Genomic DNA, 20,576 nt, shown 5'->3' on the forward strand with positions numbered 1-20,576 from the left:
GAGTCAGAATTTGGCGTAAACAGAATGAGAACATGGATCCATCATGCCTTGTTACCACTGTGCAGGCTGGTGGTGGTGGTGTAATGGTGTGGGGGATGTTTTCTTGGCACACTTTAGGCCCCTTAGTGCCAATTGGGCATGGTTTAAATGCCACGGCCTACCTGAGCATTGTTTCTGACCATGTCCATCCCTTTATGAGCACCATGTCCCCATCCTCTGATGGCTACTTCCAGCAGGATAATGCACCGTCACAAAGCTCCAATCATTTCAAATTGGTTTCTTGAACATGACAATGAGTTCACTGAACTAAAATGGCCGCCACAGTCACCAGATCTCAACCCAATAGAGCATCTTTGGGATGTGGTGGAACGGGAGCTTCGTGCCCTGGATGTGCATCCCACAAATCTCCATCAACTGCAAGATGCTCTCCTATCAATATGGCCAACATTTCTAAAGAATGCTTTCAGCAGCTTGTTGAATCAATGCCACGTAGAATTAAGGCAGTTCTGAAGGCGAAAGGCGGTCAAACACAGTATTAGTATGTGTTCCTAATAATCCTTTAGGTGAGTGTATGAACTATGAATATAGTAATATAAGAGTGACAGTGCGACAAACAATGGTGCATTCATACAAAACTCATCCTTTTGTTAACTATAACTGTGGTAACTCTAAATACTTACGTATTTTAATATGCAAAACTGTTACCCAATCAAAGCAGTGGGCGTTTACTTCCAAGTCTTGAATGTGACACGCCCATCAAAACGTGTTCGAAAGAGAGGGTCAAAAACAGGACAGTTATTACTTCTATATGTTTTTGATGTAATACTCTTGATGACATTATAAGTGCAGTTCATGACCCCTTTAAAGTCGTTCTGTTCCTCACACAAGCCTATCACATGAAGTCTTACATGACAACAGCAGCATGAACATTCTTCCTAACGTCATCTTTTGAGTGAGTAAATGATTCAGTGAGTGAACTATTGCTGTAAGGACAGTTGATTTTCACTCTGTACCTGTGAATGATGAAGACTGGGAGTGAATCGACCCTTTATTGAGCATGCTCATGATACGACCTACGAACTCTTTGGGTATGAAATTGGCAAATGGTAAAATCTCTGAGCTGATCAACTGCACCACCTAGAGGACAAAATACACAATATATTTTTTATGAGATTACATTATACATATATAACATTTATTTACATTTATTGTGTGTGTGTGTATATATAGACACATACATACACACGATCAGGCATAACATTATGACCACTGACAGGTGAAGTGAATAACACTGATGATCTCTTCATCACCTGTTAGTGGGTGGGATATATTAGGCAGCAAGTGAACATTTTGTCCTCAGAGTTGATGTGTTAGAAGTAGGAAAAATGGGCAAGTGGGTATTCCCTGGTGTCTGTGGCTCTTTCAGCAGATAATGCTCCTGACACAAAGCACAAATGCTTCAGGAATGGTTTGAGGAGCACAACAACGAGTTTGAGGCGTTGACTCGGCCTCCAAATTCCCCAGATCTCAATCCAATCGAGCATCTGTGGGATGAGCTGAACAAAAAAGTCCGATCCATGGAGGCCCCACCTCGCAACTTACAGGACTTAAAGGATCTGCTGCTAACATCTTGGTGCCAGATACCACAGTCCATGCCTCGACGGATCAGGGGGACCAACACAAAATTAGGTCATAATATTATGGCTGATCAAATAATATATACACAAAATTGCTGTACTGAACTTAACACGTATTTTAGACAATATATGCTTAAAGGGTTAGTTCACCCAAAAATGAAAATTCTGTCATTAATTCCTCACCCTCATGTGGTTGGACACCCGTCAGACCTCCGTTCATCTTCAGACACAAATGAAGATATTTTAGTGTAAAGCTGATGCTGAGAAAGGCTTCAGATAGGCCTCCATTGGCATTCAGTACATTTACACTCACAAGACCCATAAAAGGCACTAAAAACGTCGTTACAAAGTCCATCTCACCACAGTGACTCTACAATAATTTTACGATGCGACGACAATAGTTTTTGTGCGCAAAAACAATCAAAATAACGCCTTTATCCAACGTGTTCTTGTCTTCTGTGTGTCTCCACGACGCATGCGCGAGAATATGACGCAGATCCGGCGTTCGGACACATGACCCAGAAGAGATTTGTTTACGAGCAGAGGAAGACGCGCGTATCTCAGCTGTTGAATTCTACATTGATCGAGCTTTAGGTCTCGGCGTAGTTCTCAAAATCGGGCTAAAGTGGCATTTCATGGATTCCCGAACGCCGGATCTGCTCATATTCTCGCACATGCGTCGTGGAGACACACACGGAAGACAAGAACAAGTTGGATAAAGTCGTTATTTAGATTTTTTTTGCGCACAAAAGCTATTGTCGTCGCATCGTAAAATTATTGTAGAGTCACTGTGGTGAGATGGACTTTGTAACAACGTTTTTAGTGCCTTTTATGGGTCTTGTGAGTGTAAATGTACTGAATGCCAATGGAGGCCTATCTGAAGCTTTTCTCAGCATCAGCTTTACACTAAAATATCTTCATTTGTGTCTGAAGATGAACGGAGGTCTGACGGGTGTCCAACCACATGAGGGTGAGGAATTAATGACAGAATTTACATTTTTGGGTGAACTAACCTTTTAATACTTACTTTATTATCACAAAATCCGGACCCACTTTATATTAGGTGGCCTTAACTATAATGTACTAACATTTTAATTAATCATTTGATACAATGCACTTATTGTGTACATACATGTTTTTACATTGTACTTACATTTTAAAAAATACCTGCACATCTGTAATTAATTTCTGTTGTTACATTTGTAATTACACAGTTGACACTTCCCTTACACCTAACTCTACCCTTAAACTGACCCATATCACCACACCTGTCCCTAACCCTACCCGTATCCCACCTCAATATCAGCAAAAGTGTTTTGCAATACAATTTGAACACAGTAAGTACATTGTACTTATTTTTTTGATGTAAGTACATAGTAGTTAAAGCCACCTAATATAAAGTGAGGCCCAAAATCCTTCCATATCATGAATTACAACCAATATTTCAGGAGTATCTGTATTTGTATGCTGGTTTCATAGCAGTGATGTGTGTCCATGTGGATGTGAGATGAGATTACCTCCACATCTACGGCTTCATTCCTCTGGAACTCCTGTATGGACAGATTATCTGGAGGTGTGCTGTGGGACACAAGAGGAGCGTAAGAGAGCAATGTTTGCGTTTAATATATCATGCTATCATGTTGAGATCCTCTTCAAAACTAATTGAACACCTTTTGGTAAACAGGAAGTCCTCAAATGCGTTCGCTAGCTCCGGCCACATCGTGTCAAATTTGCCTGAGGATGCTTGTTGCCGGGCAACAGGGAGTCCAATGGAAAGCACTTTGAGCAGAGATGAGACGGCCAGTTTCCAGGTGCTCTCAGCGGGACAGGCGTACTTCAGGCCCAGAGGAATCCTCAGAGTCTGAACACAGAGACTACTCATTCACGACATCGCACCACAAAAAATCCACTGGATAAAGTTCATCAAGACCGTCTCGGCTTTAGAAAGCCAGACCAGAAAGTCTGAAAAAGGTTTAAAAGCTGGAAGTTTTCAGTTTGAAGTAGTTTTAAAGTTCAAAGATTTAATGTTTTGAAGCCAATAGTCTACCAGAAAAACATCTAACATGATTTAACATTTTCGCCAACATGATTTAAAACATTGCTAGCATTATTACTATTTTGCTAGCATGATTTAATGTTGCTAACATGATTTAACACATTGTTAACATGTTGTTAGCATTATTACTATTTTGCTAGCATGATTTAATGTTGCTAACATGATTTAACACATTGCTAACATGTTGTTAGCATGATTATTATTTTGCTAGCATGATTTAATGTTGCTAACATGATTTAATATCTTGCTAGCATGATTAACATGTCCTAACATGATTAGCATGTTGCTTGCTTGATTAGCATGTTGCTAACACGATTTAACACATTGCTAACATGTTAGCATTATTACTATTTTGCTAGCATGATTTAACGTTGCTAGCATGATTTAACATTTCACCAACATTATATAAAACATTGCTAGCATTATTAGTATTTTGTTAGCATGATTTAATGTTGCTAACATGATTTAGCACATTGCTAACACGATTTAACATCTTGTCAACATGATTTAACACATTGCTAACATGTTAACATGAATAGAATTTTGCTAACATGATTTAACATATTGCTAGCATGATAAGTATTTTGCTAGCATTATTTCATGCTAGCATGATTTAGCACATTGTTAACATGATTTAACACGTTGCTAGCATGATTAACATGTTTGTTAACACGATTTAACACTTTGCTAGCATGATCATTATTAGTATTTTGCTAGCATGATTTTCATGTTTGCTATACACATTGCTAATATGATTTAACATGTTGCTATACACATTGCTAGCATTATTTAACACGCTGCAAACAAAATTTAACACATTGCTAACATAATTTGACTGTTGCTAACATTATTTAACCTGCTGCTAACATGAATTAACACGTTTCTAACAAGATTCAACACATTGCTAGCATAATTTAACGTTTGCTAACAAACATTAACATGTTGTTAACTTGATTCAGCACGTTGCTAGCATGATTTAGCACATTGCTAACATAATTTAGCATTTTGCTAACATTATTAGCATTTTGCTAACATGATTATCATATCTCAAGCCAACTATATTTGCTGAGGTCAGTCAGTTTAATAAACGTAATAAATGGATGATTTTTGCTTTGTACCTTAATGATGTTTTGCAGGACTTTCTCAATGATAACGGCTTTGTGACAGGCCGTTTTTTGATACAGATCGACCACCACCTCCAGGGATCGCTCCGCAAACGGCACATAGTTTAAGGCCACCCATTCCGCCTGGACACAGACACAAACAAAAACATGAAATAAAGAGGGAATTTAACATATTCAAATGTATTATTAAAAAAGCAAAAGTCAGCCTCAAAGTAAAATAATCTATTATCAGAGGAGGATTGTGAAGAGTCAACAAATAAACACTTCATCTACGGGGCCGGTGTGGTGAGAAATCAACCCCTCCCCAAACCCCGCCACCCAGGAATCGGGTCTCCTTTAGGACCCAGGAATCGGGTCTCCTTTAGGACCCAGAGTGATCCCAATGGTTCAACGGACTTTTAATGGGTAGTATTTTTCGTCAAGACATCGTGAGGCATGGGTCCTAAAGGAGACCTGATTCCTGGGCTGGGGTGGATTTCTCATGACACTGGTCTCCAGATGGGCTCTTAGTTTAAACACAAATCAGATTTTTTATTGTATTATCCCCACTATCTGTAAAATGATCTCCATGACTGGAAGAACAGCCCCTACACTTCAACACTAATAACATTTGTGTCAAATTTCAATGACAAGTCCCACATTACTCTGACACGGTCCATAACATCAGATGAAAAGCAGCAAGGCCAAGCTGATACACACTGATACACACAAGAGTGAGTGAGTTTGCCGATTCCAGCAAAAGTAGTTCCGAGGCTTTCGATTTGAATTCGTTCACTTGCAAAATAATGATATTTATAATGATTTAAACTGTATGCAACCAGACGATACCTAAATAAAAAATATTTAGTCATTTTCGCCAGCAAATAAAAACAGGACTAAAATGTTATGCTGCGTTCACACCAAACGCGAATAGAGCGTCTGGAGCGAGTGATTTCAATGTTAAGTCAATGGAAAGGCACGTTGATGCAAGTCTGGAGGATGGACGTGTTTAGCCCGACGCGATAGACGTGTTTAGCCCCGGCGCGATAGACGTGTTTAGCCCCGGCGCGATAGACGTGTTTAGCCCGACGCGATAGACGTGTTTAGCCCCGGCGCGATAGACGTGTTTAGCCCCGGCGCGATAGATGCGTTTAGCCCGGCTCGATAGACGCGTTTAGCCCCGGCTCGATAGATGCGTTTAGCCCGGCTCGATAGATGCGTTTAGCCCCGGCTCGATGGACGTGTTTAGCCCCGGCTCGATAGATGCGTTTAGCCCGGCTCGATGGACGTGTTTAGCCCCGGCTCGATGGACGTGTTTAGCCCGACGCGATAGACGTGTTTAGCCCCGGCGCGATAGACGTGTTTAGCCCCGGCGCGATAGACGTGTTTAGCCCGACGCGATAGACGTGTTTAGCCCCGGCGCGATAGATGCGTTTAGCCCGGCTCGATAGACGCGTTTAGCCCCGGCTCGATAGATGCGTTTAGCCCGGCTCGATAGATGCGTTTAGCCCCGGCTCGATAGACGTGTTTAGCCCGGCGCGATAGATGCGTTTAGCCCGGCTCGATAGATGTGTTTAGCCCCGGCTCGATAGACGTGTTTAGCCCGGCGCGATAGATGCGTTTAGCCCGGCGCAATAGATGTGTTTAGCCCCGGCTCGATAGACGTGTTTAGCCCGGCGCGATAGATGCGTTTAGCCCGGCTCGATAGATGCGTTTAGCCCCGGCTCGATAGACGTGTTTAGCCCGGCGCGATAGATGCGTTTAGCCCGGCACGATAGATGCGTTTAGCCCCGGCTCGATAGATGCGTTTAGCCCAGCTCGATAGATGCGTTTAGCCCCGGCTCGATAGACGTGTTTAGCCCCGGCTCGATAGATGTGTTTAGCCCCGGCTCGATAGACGTGTTTAGCCCGGCGCGATAGATGCGTTTAGCCCGGCTCGATAGATGCGTTTAGCCCCGGCTCGATAGACGTGTTTAGCCCGGCGCGATAGATGCGTTTAGCCCGGCACGATAGATGCGTTTAGCCCCGGCTCGATAGATGCGTTTAGCCCAGCTCGATAGATGCGTTTAGCCCCGGCTCGATAGACGTGTTTAGCCCCGGCTCGATAGATGTGTTTAGCCCGGCGCGATAGATGCGTTTAGCCCGGCTCGATAGACGTGTTTAGCCCCGGCTCGATAGATGTGTTTAGCCCGGCGCGATAGATGCGTTTAGCCCGGCGCGATAGATGCGTTTAGCCCGGCTCGATAGACATGTTTAGCCCGGCGCAATAGATGCGTTTAGCCCGGCGCGATAGATGCGTTTAGCCCGGCGCGATAGATGTGTTTAGCCCGGCTCGATAGATGCGTTTAGCCCCGGCTCGATAGACGTGTTTAGCCCGGCTCGATAGACGTGTTTAGCCCGGCTCGATAGATGTGTTTAGCCCGGCGCGATAGATGCGTTTAGCCCGGCGCGATAGATGCGTTTAGCCCGGCGCGATAGATGCGTTTAGCCCGGCTCGATAGATGCGTTTAGCCCGGCTCGATAGACGTGTTTAGCCCCGGCTCGATAGACGTGTTTAGCCCCGGCTCGATAGACGCGTTTAGCCCCGGCGCGATAGATGCGTTTAGCCCGGCTCGATAGACGCGTTTAGCCCCGGCTCGATAGATGCGTTTAGCCCGGCGCGATAGATGCGTTTAGCCCGGCTCGATAGATGTGTTTAGCCCCGGCTCGATAGACGTGTTTAGCCCGGCGCGATAGATGCGTTTAGCCCGGCTCGATAGATGTGTTTAGCCCCGGCTCGATAGACGTGTTTAGCCCGGCGCGATAGATGTGTTTAGCCCGGCTCGATAGATGCGTTTAGCCCCGGCTCGATAGACGTGTTTAGCCCCGGCACGATAGATGCGTTTAGCCCCGGCTCGATAGATGCGTTTAGCCCGGCGCGATAGATGCGTTTAGCCCGGCTCGATAGATGCGTTTAGCCCGGCTCGATAGACGTGTTTAGCCCCGGCTCGATAGACGTGTTTAGCCCCGGCTCGATAGACGCGTTTAGCCCCGGCGCGATAGATGCGTTTAGCCCGGCTCGATAGACGCGTTTAGCCCCGGCTCGATAGATGCGTTTAGCCCGGCGCGATAGATGCGTTTAGCCCGGCTCGATAGATGCGTTTAGCCCGGCTCGATAGACGTGTTTAGCCCCGGCTCGATAGACGTGTTTAGCCCCGGCTCGATAGACGCGTTTAGCCCCGGCGCGATAGATGCGTTTAGCCCGGCTCGATAGACGCGTTTAGCCCCGGCTCGATAGATGCGTTTAGCCCGGCGCGATAGATGCGTTTAGCCCGGCTCGATAGACGTGTTTAGCCCGGCGCGATAGATGCGTTTAGCCCGGCTCGATAGATGTGTTTAGCCCCGGCTCGATAGACGTGTTTAGCCCGGCGCGATAGATGTGTTTAGCCCGGCTCGATAGATGCGTTTAGCCCCGGCTCGATAGACGTGTTTAGCCCCGGCACGATAGATGCGTTTAGCCCCGGCGCGATAGATGCGTTTAGCCCGGCTCGATAGATGTGTTTAGCCCCGGCTCGATAGACGTGTTTAGCCCGGCGCGATAGATGTGTTTAGCCCGGCTCGATAGATGTGTTTAGCCCCGGCTCGATAGACGTGTTTAGCCCGGCGCGATAGATGCGTTTAGCCCGGCTCGATAGACGTGTTTAGCCCCGGCTCGATAGACGTGTTTAGCCCGGCGCGATAGATGTGTTTAGCCCGGCTCGATAGATGCGTTTAGCCCCGGCTCGATAGACGTGTTTAGCCCCGGCACGATAGATGCGTTTAGCCCCGGCTCGATAGATGCGTTTAGCCCAGCTCGATAGATGCGTTTAGCCCCGGCTCGATAGACGTGTTTAGCCCCGGCTCGATAGACGTGTTTAGCCCGGCGCGATAGATGCGTTTAGCCCGGCGCGATAGATGCGTTTAGCCCGGCTCGATAGACATGTTTAGCCCGGCGCAATAGATGCGTTTAGCCCGGCGCGATAGATGCGTTTAGCCCGGCGCGATAGATGTGTTTAGCCCGGCTCGATAGATGCGTTTAGCCCCGGCTCGATAGACGTGTTTAGCCCGGCTCGATAGATGTGTTTAGCCCGGCGCGATAGATGCGTTTAGCCCGGCGCGATAGATGCGTTTAGCCCGGCGCGATAGATGCGTTTAGCCCGGCTCGATAGATGCGTTTAGCCCGGCTCGATAGACGTGTTTAGCCCGGCTCGATGGACGTGTTTAGCCCGACGCGATAGACGTGTTTAGCCCCGGCGCGATAGATGCGTTTAGCCCGGCTCGATAGACGCGTTTAGCCCCGGCTCGATAGATGCGTTTAGCCCGGCTCGATAGATGCGTTTAGCCCCGGCTCGATAGACGTGTTTAGCCCGGCGCGATAGATGCGTTTAGCCCGGCTCGATAGATGTGTTTAGCCCCGGCTCGATAGACGTGTTTAGCCCGGCGCGATAGATGCGTTTAGCCCGGCTCGATAGATGTGTTTAGCCCCGGCTCGATAGACGTGTTTAGCCCGGCGCGATAGATGCGTTTAGCCCGGCTCGATAGATGCGTTTAGCCCCGGCTCGATAGACGTGTTTAGCCCGGCGCGATAGATGCGTTTAGCCCGGCACGATAGATGCGTTTAGCCCCGGCTCGATAGATGCGTTTAGCCCAGCTCGATAGATGCGTTTAGCCCCGGCTCGATAGACGTGTTTAGCCCCGGCTCGATAGACGTGTTTAGCCCGGCGCGATAGATGCGTTTAGCCCGGCGCGATAGATGCGTTTAGCCCGGCTCGATAGACATGTTTAGCCCGGCGCAATAGATGCGTTTAGCCCGGCGCGATAGATGCGTTTAGCCCGGCGCGATAGATGTGTTTAGCCCGGCTCGATAGATGCGTTTAGCCCCGGCTCGATAGACGTGTTTAGCCCGGCTCGATAGACGTGTTTAGCCCGGCTCGATAGATGTGTTTAGCCCGGCGCGATAGATGCGTTTAGCCCGGCGCGATAGATGCGTTTAGCCCGGCGCGATAGATGCGTTTAGCCCGGCTCGATAGATGCGTTTAGCCCGGCTCGATAGACGTGTTTAGCCCCGGCTCGATAGACGTGTTTAGCCCCGGCTCGATAGACGCGTTTAGCCCGGCTCGATAGATGCGTTTAGCCCGGCTCGATAGATGCGTTTAGCCCGGCTCGATAGATGCGTTTAGCCCGGCTCGATAGATGCGTTTAGCCCCGGCTCGATAGACGTGTTTAGCCCGGCGCGATAGATGCGTTTAGCCCGGCACGATAGATGCGTTTAGCCCGGCTCGATAGACGTGTTTAGCCCCGGCTCGATAGACGTGTTTAGCCCCGGCTCGATAGACGTGTTTAGCCCGGCGCGATAGATGCGTTTAGCCCGGCGCGATAGATGCGTTTAGCCCGGCTCGATAGATGCGTTTAGCCCGGCTCGATAGACGTGTTTAGCCCCGGCTCGATAGACGTGTTTAGCCCGGCTCGATAGATGTGTTTAGCCCCGGCTCGATAGACGTGTTTAGCCCGGCTCGATAGATGTGTTTAGCCCGGCGCAATAGATGCGTTTAGCCCCGGCTCGATAGACGTGTTTAGCCCGGCTCGATAGACGTGTTTAGCCTCGGCTCGATAGACGTGTTTAGCCCCGGCTCGATAGACGTGTTTAGCCCGGCTCGATAGATGTGTTTAGCCCGGCGCAATAGATGTGTTTAGCCCGGCGCAATAGATGCGTTTAGCCCCGGCTCGATAGATGCGTTTAGCCCGGCTCGATAGACATGTTTAGCCCTGGCTCGATAGATGCGTTTAGCCCCGGCTCGATAGATGCGTTTAGCCCGGCTCGATAGACGTGTTTAGCCTCGGCTCGATAGATGCGTTTAGCCCGGCTCGATAGATGCGTTTAGCCCCGGCTCGATAGATGTGTTTAGCCCGGCTCGATAGATGTGTTTAGCCCGGCGCAATAGATGCGTTTAGCCCCGGCTCGATAGATGCGTTTAGCCCGGCTCGATAGACATGTTTAGCCCTGGCTCGATAGATGCGTTTAGCCCGGCTCGATGGACGTGTTTAGCCCGGCTCGATAGACACGTTTAGCCCCGGCTCGATAGATGCGTTTAGCCCCGGCTCGATAGATGCGTTTAGCCCCGGCTCGATAGATGTGTTTAGCCCCGGCTCGATAGATGTGTTTAGCCCGGCTCGATGGACGTGTTTAGCCCCGGCTCGATGGACGTGTTTAGCCCCGGCTCGATAGATGCGTTTAGCCCGGCTCGATGGACGTGTTTAGCCCCGGCTCGATGGACGTGTTTAGCCCCGGCTCGATAGACATGTTTAGCCCCGGCTCGATAGATGCGTTTAGCCCGGCTCGATAGACATGTTTAGCCCCGGCTCGATAGATGCGTTTAGCCCGGCTCGATAGACACGTTTAGCCCGGCGCGATAGACATGTTTAGCCCCGGCTCGATAGATGCGTTTAGCCCCGGCTCGATAGATGCGTTTAGCCCCGGCTCGATAGATGCGTTTAGCCCGGCTCGATGGACGTGTTTAGCCCGGCTCGATAGACACGTTTAGCCCCGGCTCGATAGATGCGTTTAGCCCGGCTCGATGGACGTGTTTAGCCCCGGCTCGATAGATGCGTTTAGCCCCGGCTCGATGGACGTGTTTAGCCCGGCTCGATAGACGTGTTTAGCCCGGCTCGATAGATGTGTTTAGCCCGGCGCAATAGATGCGTTTAGCCCCGGCTCGATAGACGTGTTTAGCCCCGGCTCGATAGATGTGTTTAGCCCGGCGCAATAGATGCGTTTAGCCCCGGCTCGATAGACGTGTTTAGCCCGGCTCGATAGATGTGTTTAGCCCCGGCTCGATAGACGTGTTTAGCCCGGCTCGATAGATGCGTTTAGCCTCGGCTCGATAGATGCGTTTAGCCCCGGCTCGATAGATGCGTTTAGCCCCGGCTCGATAGACGTGTTTAGCCTCGGCTCGATAGATGCGTTTAGCCCCGGCTCGATAGATGTGTTTAGCCCGGCTCGATAGACGTGTTTAGCCCGGCTCAATAGATGCGTTTAGCCCCGGCTCGATAGACGTGTTTAGCCCGGCTCGATAGACGTGTTTAGCCCGGCTCGATAGACGTGTTTAGCCCGGCGCGATAGATGCGTTTAGCCCCGGCTCGATAGATGCGTTTAGCCCGGCTCGATAGATGCGTTTAGCCCCGGCTCGATAGATGTGTTTAGCCCGGCGCAATAGATGCGTTTAGCCCCGGCTCGATAGATGCGTTTAGCCCCGGCTCGATAGACATGTTTAGCCCCGGCTCGATAGATGTGTTTAGCCCGGCGCAATAGATGCGTTTAGCCCCGGCGCAATAGATGCGTTTAGCCCCGGCTCGATAGATGTGTTTAGCCCCGGCTCGATAGATGCGTTTAGCCCGGCTCGATGGACGTGTTTAGCCCGGCTCGATAGACACGTTTAGCCCGGCGCGATAGACATGTTTAGCCCCGGCTCGATAGATGCGTTTAGCCCGGCTCGATAGATGTGTTTAGCCCCGGCTCGATAGACGTGTTTAGCCCGGCGCGATAGATGCGTTTAGCCCGGCTCGATAGACGTGTTTAGCCCCGGCTCGATAGACGTGTTTAGCCCGGCGCGATAGATGTGTTTAGCCCGGCTCGATAGATGCGTTTAGCCCCGGCTCGATAGACGTGTTTAGCCCGGCGCGATAGATGCGTTTAGCCCGGCACGATAGATGCGTTTAGCCCCGGCTCGATAGATGCGTTTAGCCCAGCTCGATAGATGCGTTTAGCCCCGGCTCGATAGACGTGTTTAGCCCCGGCTCGATAGACGTGTTTAGCCCGGCGCGATAGATGCGTTTAGCCCGGCGCGATAGATGCGTTTAGCCCGGCTCGATAGACATGTTTAGCCCGGCGCGATAGATGCGTTTAGCCCGGCGCGATAGACGTGTTTAGCCCCGGCTCGATAGACGTGTTTAGCCCGGCGCGATAGATGCGTTTAGCCCGGCGCGATAGATGCGTTTAGCCCGGCTCGATAGACATGTTTAGCCCGGCGCAATAGATGCGTTTAGCCCGGCGCGATAGATGCGTTTAGCCCGGCGCGATAGATGTGTTTAGCCCGGCTCGATAGATGCGTTTAGCCCCGGCTCGATAGACGTGTTTAGCCCGGCTCGATAGACGTGTTTAGCCCGGCTCGATAGATGTGTTTAGCCCGGCGCGATAGATGCGTTTAGCCCGGCGCGATAGATGCGTTTAGCCCGGCGCGATAGATGCGTTTAGCCCGGCTCGATAGATGCGTTTAGCCCGGCTCGATAGACGTGTTTAGCCCCGGCTCGATAGACGTGTTTAGCCCCGGCTCGATAGACGCGTTTAGCCCGGCTCGATAGATGCGTTTAGCCCGGCTCGATAGATGCGTTTAGCCCGGCTCGATAGATGCGTTTAGCCCGGCTCGATAGATGCGTTTAGCCCCGGCTCGATAGACGTGTTTAGCCCGGCGCGATAGATGCGTTTAGCCCGGCGCGATAGATGCGTTTAGCCCGGCTCGATAGACGTGTTTAGCCCCGGCTCGATAGACGTGTTTAGCCCCGGCTCGATAGACGTGTTTAGCCCGGCGCGATAGATGTGTTTAGCCCGGCGCGATAGATGCGTTTAGCCCGGCGCGATAGATGCGTTTAGCCCGGCTCGATAGATGCGTTTAGCCCGGCTCGATAGACGTGTTTAGCCCCGGCTCGATAGACGTGTTTAGCCCGGCTCGATAGATGTGTTTAGCCCCGGCTCGATAGACGTGTTTAGCCCGGCTCGATAGATGTGTTTAGCCCGGCGCAATAGATGCGTTTAGCCCCGGCTCGATAGACGTGTTTAGCCCGGCTCGATAGACGTGTTTAGCCTCGGCTCGATAGACGTGTTTAGCCCCGGCTCGATAGACGTGTTTAGCCCGGCTCGATAGATGTGTTTAGCCCGGCGCAATAGATGCGTTTAGCCCCGGCTCGATAGACGTGTTTAGCCCGGCTCGATAGACGTGTTTAGCCCCGGCTCGATAGATGTGTTTAGCCCGGCTCGATAGACGTGTTTAGCCTCGGCTCGATAGACGTGTTTAGCCCCGGCTCGATAGACGTGTTTAGCCCGGCTCGATAGATGTGTTTAGCCCGGCGCAATAGATGCGTTTAGCCCCGGCTCGATAGACGTGTTTAGCCCGGCTCGATAGATGTGTTTAGCCCGGCTCGATAGACGTGTTTAGCCCGGCTCGATAGATGCGTTTAGCCCGGCTCGATAGACGTGTTTAGCCCGGCGCGATAGATGCGTTTAGCCCCGGCTCGATAGATGCGTTTAGCCCGGCTCGATAGATGCGTTTAGCCCCGGCTCGATAGATGTGTTTAGCCCGGCTCGATAGATGTGTTTAGCCCGGCGCAATAGATGCGTTTAGCCCCGGCTCGATAGATGCGTTTAGCCCGGCTCGATAGACATGTTTAGCCCTGGCTCGATAGATGCGTTTAGCCCCGGCTCGATAGATGCGTTTAGCCCGGCTCGATAGACGTGTTTAGCCTCGGCTCGATAGATGCGTTTAGCCCGGCTCGATAGATGCGTTTAGCCCCGGCTCGATAGATGTGTTTAGCCCGGCTCGATAGATGTGTTTAGCCCGGCGCAATAGATGCGTTTAGCCCCGGCTCGATAGATGCGTTTAGCCCGGCTCGATAGACATGTTTAGCCCTGGCTCGATAGATGCGTTTAGCCCGGCTCGATGGACGTGTTTAGCCCGGCTCGATAGACACGTTTAGCCCCGGCTCGATAGATGCGTTTAGCCCCGGCTCGATAGATGCGTTTAGCCCCGGCTCGATAGATGTGTTTAGCCCCGGCTCGATAGATGTGTTTAGCCCGGCTCGATGGACGTGTTTAGCCCCGGCTCGATGGACGTGTTTAGCCCCGGCTCGATAGATGCGTTTAGCCCGGCTCGATGGACGTGTTTAGCCCCGGCTCGATGGACGTGTTTAGCCCCGGCTCGATAGACATGTTTAGCCCCGGCTCGATAGATGCGTTTAGCCCGGCTCGATAGACATGTTTAGCCCCGGCTCGATAGATGCGTTTAGCCCGGCTCGATAGACACGTTTAGCCCGGCGCGATAGACATGTTTAGCCCCGGCTCGATAGATGCGTTTAGCCCCGGCTCGATAGATGCGTTTAGCCCCGGCTCGATAGATGCGTTTAGCCCGGCTCGATGGACGTGTTTAGCCTGGCTCGATAGACACGTTTAGCCCCGGCTCGATAGATGCGTTTAGCCCGGCTCGATGGACGTGTTTAGCCCCGGCTCGATAGATGCGTTTAGCCCCGGCTCGATGGACGTGTTTAGCCCGGCTCGATAGACGTGTTTAGCCCGGCTCGATAGATGTGTTTAGCCCGGCGCGATAGATGCGTTTAGCCCCGGCTCGATAGACGTGTTTAGCCCCGGCTCGATAGATGTGTTTAGCCCGGCGCAATAGATGCGTTTAGCCCCGGCTCGATAGACGTGTTTAGCCCGGCTCGATAGATGTGTTTAGCCCCGGCTCGATAGACGTGTTTAGCCCGGCTCGATAGATGCGTTTAGCCTCGGCTCGATAGATGCGTTTAGCCCCGGCTCGATAGATGCGTTTAGCCCCGGCTCGATAGACGTGTTTAGCCTCGGCTCGATAGATGCGTTTAGCCCCGGCTCGATAGATGTGTTTAGCCCGGCTCGATAGACGTGTTTAGCCCGGCTCAATAGATGCGTTTAGCCCCGGCTCGATAGACGTGTTTAGCCCGGCTCGATAGACGTGTTTAGCCCGGCTCGATAGACGTGTTTAGCCCGGCGCGATAGATGCGTTTAGCCCCGGCTCGATAGATGCGTTTAGCCCGGCTCGATAGATGCGTTTAGCCCCGGCTCGATAGATGTGTTTAGCCCGGCGCAATAGATGCGTTTAGCCCCGGCTCGATAGATGCGTTTAGCCCCGGCTCGATAGACATGTTTAGCCCCGGCTCGATAGATGTGTTTAGCCCGGCGCAATAGATGCGTTTAGCCCCGGCGCAATAGATGCGTTTAGCCCCGGCTCGATAGATGTGTTTAGCCCCGGCTCGATAGATGCGTTTAGCCCGGCTCGATGGACGTGTTTAGCCCGGCTCGATAGACACGTTTAGCCCGGCGCGATAGACATGTATAGCCCCGGCTCGATAGATGCGTTTAGCCCGGCTCGATAGACATGTTTAGCCCCGGCTCGATAGACGTGTTTAGCCCGGCTCGATAGACACGTTTAGCCCCGGCTCGATAGATGCGTTTAGCCCGGCTCGATAGATGCGTTTAGCCCGGCTCGATGGACGTGTTTAGCCCCGGCTCGATAGATGCGTTTAGCCCGGCTCGATAGATGCGTTTAGCCCGGCTCGATGGACGTGTTTAGCCCCGGCTCGATAGATGCGTTTAGCCCGGCTCGATAGATGCGTTTAGCCCCGGCTCGATAGATGTGTTTAGCCCCGGCTCGATAGATGTGTTTAGCCCCGGCTCGATAGATGCGTTTAGCCCGGCTCGATAGATGCGTTTAGCCCCGGCTCGATAGATGTGTTTAGCCCCGGCTCGATAGATGCGTTTAGCCCGGCTCGATGGACGTGTTTAGCCCCGGCTCGATAGATGCGTTTAGCCCCGGCTCGATAGACGCGTTTAGCCCCGGCTCGATGGACGTGTTTAGCCCGGCTCGATGGACGTGTTTAGCCCCGGCTCGATAGATGCGTTTAGCCCGGCTCGATGGACGTGTTTAGCCCCGGCTCGATAGATGCGTTTAGCCCAGCACAATGGACGTGTTTAACCCGGCGAGATGGACGTGTTTCGCACGACGCGATGGATGCGGTTCGGGCGAATTATGCAGTTGACAAATCTGAACTTTGGCATCTATTCGCGCCGCGTTAACCAATCAGGAGCCTGCTCGCTGCGGTCACGTGGTGAAGAGACGTGATGAGAAAACCCTGCATAATTTAAAAATACTACTATTGTGTCACAAAATGTAGTTTTAAGACTTTATCAGGAGAGAATGTAGTTGTTTAAAGCTCAAATCTGTGGTTTATTTATAAAGAGAGCGCCTGTTTAAAAAAAATAATCTTGTGTTTTTGGAGTTGTGAGATCCAGGCGATCAGCGGCGCTCATTAACCCCAGCGAGAGCAGCCTTTCCTCGGCTATGGCCTGTAGTGGTTCGTCTTGTGTAGATCTAACGGCCGATCTTTGCTCTCATGAATCTATAATTTGTTGTCTGCCAAATCGTTTTGACTGAGGGCAAAGAGAAGTTTCATAACTTTACTTTTTAAGGATATTTAAATATACATGCAGTGAAGATAATGTAGTAGTTGCTCAATTTGCCTCCTCCGCACGAATGAGGCGAAATCGCCAGACCTCCAGACGCGCATCAACGCATCTTTACATTGACTTAACATGGAAATCACTCGCTCAGACGCTCAATTTGCATTCTGTGTGAACGCAGCATAAGAGTAGTATGATAGTATGCTATTTCAAACATAGTCCGTTTCTTGACCACACAATTAAAAGATTATAAGTTTAAGAAGTATTCAAAAATAACTATTGGTGGCGCTAGAGAGTTTGAAAAACTGACGTGATAAAAGAGGAGACTCTCCACTAAAAGAGTGTCAAATTTCAGACCTTTTCAACAGACGGTTCTAAGGAATGCCATAAAATAACCCTGGAATTAGTTTATTTTGGCAGTTTTGAGATGAATGAATAAACGTGGCTGGTGGAAATGAGCGGAGAAATGGTATAAGAGTATGAAAGAGCGAAGGTTGTCGTTTAGAGCAGTTAAATGGAGCTCAAGAGTAGCCGAAGGGGAAAAAAAAGGAAGAGAAAACGTGGCAGAAAGCAGACGAGAGACAGAGATATAGAGGAAGACAGCGGGAGGGAGGAAGAACTCACCGGTGCAAACAGTTGGATCTAAAGTGGATCCGTATGAAGTACAAAAACAGAACAAGAGAAGAGCAGACAAATGTTTACTACCACTGCTGATCACAACAACACACTAATGAAACTGCTTTAAACGATGACAACAACAAAGACAAACAAACTTTTGGTTTGAAAGTCATGTTTAAAAATACTTTGCAAATAAAATTTATAATCATGACATTCTCGAAAATTTTGGACAGGATGCACCGACATGAACATTTTGGCCGATACCGATAATTCTTTACAGGGAGTGCAGAATTATTAGGCACGTTGATTTTCTGATCATATTTTTTTTCAGGCATATTTGACCAATTCCAAACCACAGTAATCCTAATAACTACTATTGATTTAGTATTTAATAATGTATAAGTGATATATAATTGTTCATGAAGGCTGGAAATGAAAAACACCTTATATTCAGGTGTGCAGAATTATTAGGCATGTTTTCTTTTACAGATAAATTGAGCCAAAAAAGAGATTTAACTCAGACTGAAAAGTCAAAAAGTATTAAATGCCCATGAGAAGGATGCAATACTAATGCAATACTAGACATTGCAGTTAAGGCATGACCATTGGACAGTGAAATGCTCGTTGGGTCAGCAGGGTCAGACAAAAACATGTGGAGGAGAAAAGACACCTGTTAACTGCAAAAGAATTAAGAATTAAGGTGAAGGTGATCCATTATTAAATACTAAATCAATAGTAGTTATTAGGATTACTGTGGTTTGGAATTGGTCAAATGTGCCTGGAAAAAAAATATGATCAGAAAATCAACGTGCCTAATAATTCTGCACTCCCTGTATATTTGAAAGCCGATAACCGATATTTTGGCTGATAAATCTAAATCCAGATTTGTATATAATTTTTGAGAGCCTGATTACAAAAACAAAAGTCTCACCATTGAAAGCCACACAATTATAAATGTTATGAAGCCTATATGACAGACTTGCACTGAACTGATTCCAATCATATACATTATTTATCGGCTTTAATATATCAGGCCGATAACATTAAAAATTGACATATATCAGGCCAATTACAAAAAAAATGGACATATATCAGACCGATAACTTTAAAAATGGACATATAACAGACCGATAACTTTAAAAATGGACATGTATCAGGCCGATAACATTAAAAATGGACATATATCAGACCGATAACTTTAAAAATGGACATATATCAGACCGATAACTTTAAAAATGGACATGTATCAGGCCGATAACATTAAAATTTGACATATATCAACCCGATAACATTAAAAATGGACATATATCAACCCGATAACATTAAAAATGGACATATATCAGACCGATAACTTTAAAATGGACATATATCAGGCCGATAACTTTAAAAATGGACACATATCAGACCGATAACTTTAAAAATGGACACATATCAGACCGATAACTTTAAAAATCGACACACACCAGGCCGATAACTTTAAAAATAGACACATATCAGACCGATGACTTTAAAAATGGACATATATAAGGCCGATAACTTTAAAAATGGACACATATCAGACAGATAACTTTAAAAATGGACACACACCAGGCCGATAACTTTAAAAATGGACATATATCAGGGCGATAACATTAAAAATTGAAATATATCAGGCCGATAACTGTAATAATAGACATATATCAGGGCGATAACATTAAAAATGGACACATATCAGGCCGATAACTTTAATAATGGACATATATCAGGCCGATAACATTAAAAATGGACATATATCAGGCCGATAACTTTAAAAATGGACATATATCAGTCCGATAACATTAAAATTGATATATATCAGACCGATAACTTTAAAAATGGACATATATCAGTCCGATAACATTAAAAATGGACATATATCAGGCCGATAACATTAAAAATTGACATAAATCAGGCCAATAACTATAAAAATTGACATATATCGACCGATAATATTAAAAATGGACATATATTGACCGATAATATTAACAATGGACATATATTGACCAATAATATTAAAAATGGACATATATTGACCAATAATATTAAAAATGGACATATATCGTCTAATAACGATAAGGTGGCTGATATATCGTGCATCCCTAACATCATTAAAGCTGTACATGTTTAAAACCCTAAAATTGTTTAAAGTTGAATTTGAAAAGAAACAACAAAGTATTCAGACATGACTAAAAGAAAACAAAACCACACCATGCGAAGAAAAAAAATCTTCCAAAAACAATCAGTAAAAGAGAGGAAAGGCCACTGAATGCATCTAAAAATCGCAAAATATTTATGAAAAAGGTGTTGTAAAGTCCTAGAGCCACATAAAAACTGAACAGGAAAAAAATAAAGACATGATTATAAACGGCAAAGAAGTGAAGACGTCCTTCAATGTGTGCATTCAAAACACTCCTGAGCAGAAACAAAGATCACCTACATCATCATATCCGGAAACAGATGTGGAAATGAATGCCGTATGATGATGATGATGATGAGTGTATGTATGGTCAGTAATAAAACAATGGAGCAAAAGCAATTCCACTATCTTGAGAACAGCTGAAGAGCAAACATCTGAGGTGGACACAGGACAGAGACTCACCTGGTTATATTTGGCATTGGCCACGTGTTTGGTCTCCATCTTCCCATACTGAGGAGGTTTACAGGAGAACTCAACGAACAGCAGGAGCTGCTCAAAGATGGCGGGATACATCACCTGGAGATTCTCCGAAGCCACACAAATTGCCTGGAACAATGACACAATCTCATTCAGACACTCTCAAATCACAACCAACTGATCTAGTTGATATAATAGGCGTGAGATCCATTAAAATCCATCATTTTCAGAGCCGATAACCGATATTTTGGCT

At 48.1% G+C, this 20,576-nt stretch overlaps 1 protein-coding gene across 3 annotated transcripts in view; it reads right to left on the reverse strand.

Annotated features, from left to right (window-relative positions):
• mon2 (MON2 homolog, regulator of endosome-to-Golgi trafficking) overlaps nt 1–20,576 on the reverse strand; it is an 84,800-nt gene that overhangs the window by 6,986 nt on the left and 57,238 nt on the right. The window contains exons 27-32 of one of the 3 annotated variants that reach the window (XM_079810180.1): nt 20,309–20,452; nt 4,812–4,940; nt 3,308–3,498; nt 3,155–3,215; nt 1,014–1,137; nt 681–737 (exon numbers count right to left, since the gene is read on the reverse strand). In XM_079810180.1, coding sequence (XP_079666306.1) covers nt 681–737; nt 1,014–1,137; nt 3,155–3,215; nt 3,308–3,498; nt 4,812–4,940; nt 20,309–20,452 — 706 coding nt within the window. Of the gene's footprint in view, nt 1–680; nt 738–1,013; nt 1,138–3,154; nt 3,216–3,307; nt 3,499–4,811; nt 4,941–20,293; nt 20,453–20,576 lie in introns of all 3 variants that reach the window. The other 2 variants (XM_079810182.1, XM_079810181.1) reach the window with 2 other exon arrangements.

This window comes from Gobio gobio, assembly GCF_949357685.1.
Source record: "Gobio gobio genome assembly, chromosome: 25".
Lineage (NCBI taxonomy): Eukaryota > Metazoa > Chordata > Actinopteri > Cypriniformes > Gobionidae > Gobio > Gobio gobio.